The sequence below is a fragment of the Nymphaea colorata genome, chromosome 14 (assembly GCF_008831285.2).
Source record: "Nymphaea colorata isolate Beijing-Zhang1983 chromosome 14, ASM883128v2, whole genome shotgun sequence".
Lineage (NCBI taxonomy): Eukaryota > Viridiplantae > Streptophyta > Magnoliopsida > Nymphaeales > Nymphaeaceae > Nymphaea > Nymphaea colorata.
The window spans coordinates 9320109-9323842 of record NC_045151.1 but is presented as its reverse complement, the minus strand read 5'-3'; the positions used below and the strand labels follow the sequence as shown (position 1 = coordinate 9323842).

General features: G+C 46.8%; 1 protein-coding gene and 1 non-coding gene across 2 annotated transcripts; both read right to left on the bottom strand.

Moving 5' to 3' along the window:
• Positions 1 to 539: 539 nt before the first annotated feature.
• LOC116267820 (small nucleolar RNA Z122) lies at positions 540 to 641 on the bottom strand. Its single transcript, XR_004175677.1, has one exon. It is a non-coding gene; the product is annotated as a small nucleolar RNA Z122 (small nucleolar RNA).
• A 171-nt stretch (positions 642 to 812) lies between these two features.
• Positions 813 to 2412, bottom strand: LOC116267756 (uncharacterized). Its single transcript, XM_031649647.2, has one exon. The coding sequence runs from the start codon at positions 2228 to 2230 to the stop codon at positions 959 to 961; it is 1272 nt and encodes a 423-aa protein (XP_031505507.1). The 5' UTR covers positions 2231 to 2412; the 3' UTR covers positions 813 to 958.
• Positions 2413 to 3734: the final 1322 nt, after the last annotated feature.

Below are 3734 nucleotides of genomic sequence, written 5' to 3'. Positions count from 1 at the left end.
CTGGAACAGATACGAATTGTTGCGCAGGCTCTAGGCGGTAACCATGACAGGGAATAAAGATAAAAGAAATAGAAAGAAACAAAGGCACGTTCTGTGCAACACGATAAACAATTTGCAGAACCACAAACTGACGAACCACCGTCTATTCACAAATAGACGGATACAGAAAACTAATGAAAGTTTCCATGTGGGTGTGCACTGTCTCACGCAAACCCTTCGAGGATGGTAAACAGGTAAAGGGTAAGCGACAGGAAGACAAGACGAGCCCCAAATTGTTTTAGCTTATGATAAAGTTGAGCACTGGTGACGGGATCCTACCAGAGCTCGACTGTCAAGTACTTCACCTCCCACGACACAATAAAATAGAATGGCGTTTTTCTTTTCTTTTAAAATTCAAAAGGACGAAGAAGCATATGCAAACAGAACTACACACAGGAAAAAGATTTATTAAGAGAAGCCTTAAAAGTTAAAATGGCTAAGCAAAAGGAAAGCAGGAAAAGAGAACAAACAGTGACCGCCCATCAAGAAAAATACAGGAAGGAGGGATCAGACTGACGTGCAAACTATTCAGCACAGCACCATATCGACAGTGCCTCTGATAAGAGTTTTCATGTCTCATCATTTCCTCTTTACTTCCCTACTGAGATGGAATCTATGTAAAAACGGGATCACCTATGTGGTCCAGGCATTTTGACCACATCAAACGTAGAGCTTGCCAATCAGCAGAATCTCCGCTGAGGGAATCTTTTGGGTTGACGCACACGTATTTATAGTTCATCAATGAGAAAGAGATAGAAATAACAAGAGAGGGCAATCGTTAAAGAGCATCATATATTTAGAAAAGACTTATATTTACATGCAAAACTTGTCAAAACTAACAAAGGAAAAGCGAGGAATCTCCAAGGATTAATGGGTCAGAAGAAAATGCAATTTACCGACCTACAAACAATTGCCCGTCTCAAACCCTATCACTCCTACCTTTATTTGACCTCGCCGGGTCTTTCCTCTGCTGAGAAAACAAGCCAAAGATCGTCCCTTTCGACCCCGATGCCCTCAATGAACAAACGGGAACGTTCAGGATCGGCGTGACCCGGACGTTCGCGGAGTACGACCTCTCCATTCCCTTCCAGCTATCCCTGTGCCTGTAGTACGGATCTCTCATGTTCCTCGGCCCGCCATTGAAGGTACTCGGGCTGCTCGAGCTCCGCTCCAGACCTTGGAACACGATCTTGCCAGACGAATTCATCCTCGGGCTATCCACTGAAAGGCCGCGAGGCGGCACGCTGCCTGGTTCCGGCGCACGGCGGATCGGACTCCGCCCGACGCGAGCCCTGGCACTGGCAACGATATTGGGGTTACCATTAGAGCTCACCCTTACCCTGGGAGGCGTACGGTTGTCTAAACTGCAGCTAGGGACGGTGGTTCCGTTAGGATTAGGATTCTGTCCCGGCTTATCCGAGTCAAGAGAAAACCTCGGTGGCTCCTCGTGCTCCGGGCACGACGACGAGCTCGAGGAGAGGGAGAAGCGGGAAGACGCAACCGAGGCCGAGACCGATTCGATTTCCGAGTCGCTTACTGGTGAAGCGGCAGAGAGGAGAGGAAGACTCAGGGAAGAAGCATCGGTGGTGCAGGACTTCGGATCCGATCCGCCCCGCAGGAACTGCTTCAGTGACCTCGGAGCCTTCGTCATAGACGACGATGCTGCCGTGACAGAGATCTGCGAAGAAGACGCAGCTTCAGCGGGCTTCGCGCTCTGTTGCCGTTTCAGGCCGAGCAGCTCCCTCCACCGGCTGGAGCACCTCGGAGCCTTGGGCGAGATGGCGCAGAACTCTGGCACGCCGATGTCCGATCCCCGGCGAAGTTTCTTCGGCATCGCAGGTTCTCGGATCGGCCAAGCAGGCGCTGTGGAGGACGTCGGCATCGACACTACTGGACGCGGCGCCTGTAGTGGCATGAGCTTCCCATCGGAGAAAAGCTCGTCAGCCGGAAGCATTGCCACAGGATCCTCGAGCCTGAACTCGAAATCCTTCTCCGGCGACATCTCCAGATCCGGATTTTCTGGCAGCTTCTTGGCCGGTGAGTCGATGGAAGACTGCGTCCCATCGCCGTCGAAGTCTCGACTGAAGGAGATACGGGGGCTGAGCCAGCCGTAAGAGGGATAAGGCGGGAGGTCGAGGAAGCTCTCCGGCGTCACCCCTATGGTGTCCACGCACGCCGAAGCCATCATCATCACGATCCGACGGGTTGAGTTGGCAGCGTGTCGGCGACCGGAAGATGGAGGCTCGCTCTCATAGAACGGAAACCGGAGAGGGAGACGACTGGTCGGAATATTCTTAGACGGCCGGACGGAAAGAGGGCCACAACGAACCCCGTTTAGGGTTTTCTGATGGTTGGGAGCGTGGAGCCGCCCACCGGGGGATACTTTAAGCACTCCCGGACGACCCACCTTTTCTGATGCCAGCCAATCATATCCTGCCACGTCAGCAAAAACGTGGAAGCGTGAGACTACGTCGTTGTCAGTGCGTCTTTAGTATTTGCCCTTGCGCTTCCTTGTTAGTTCTTACTCTCGCCCTCTCCCACCGCCTCTGCAGATTGGCTTGTGCTTCTCGTAAAGACAAGTTTGCCCTTCGTGTTTCGCTTCTCCCTCCCCTCATGTGTTGCAAAGTTGAAACTTCTAACGGGTACTGCGATTCGGTCCCTATAAATAATCGTTCGGATCTGGACTTGCCGTGTCCAGATCCAGCCACCGCAGCTGTGTCCATCTTTAGGTTGGTTTCATATGCACGTACCTATAAACGGCGACGTCAATATATCTCATTCTATCCAACTGAATAGCTTAAAAAAATTGGATATAAAAATAGAAGATATCCAATTAAGAAATCAAATCAATATAATATTTAGCCATATTCAGATTCGAATTTAAGCCAATATCTAATCAAATTCAGGTAGGAACCGGATGCAGTTTAAAATAAATATCCTATGTATAAATGTCCATACATTTTGAAAGTTACATCTAAATATATTGCAATATGGTTTAGAGTTGGTTTAAAAGTTGGAGTTCTATCGAATGCTAATCTAAAAATCAGATTCAGCTTTTAAAATTTTGATTCAAGTCAGATATGGTATTAGATTTTTTGATTTAGATATGATATAGATTTTTTTTGTTCTCATTTGATTTTGAATTAGAATTCTAATATATGAATATCTGAAGAAAAGTTGATATGGTGACGAGCATATCTAATCTATCGGATTCCTTTCAAGTTAAAATTACTTCTCATGAGTTCAAAATATCATTTATAAGCTCACTCCAAGAGAGAATGTTTGATATATAAAAAAGCATTGTGTGCATGATAATATGTTCTTCAAACGACGTCAGCACCCTTTCTTTTTTCTTTTTTAAGGAAATATGGTAAAATCATGTCCATTTTGTCATTGTTATGTATAATAACGGCACCGACAAAAGTTCCTAATGCTCTGTATTGCATCAGTAAGGTTGGGCTGGGCTGGACTAATGCTCAACAAAGTCGATCTTGGGGTTAGAGCGAAGCCTTTGCTGGTAGCTCAATCCCCGCCCACTTAGTTATCAGTTCAGATTTAGCCATCAATTTTATACTTGTTGGGCAGCTGGTTTAATGTCCACTCGTATTTAAAACTCTTAATGTTTTCTCATAAACCTTTAATGGCGTGCCAAGAGTTTTTAAGGGTGCTATTGAAAATATAAAAAGTGTTTCTAA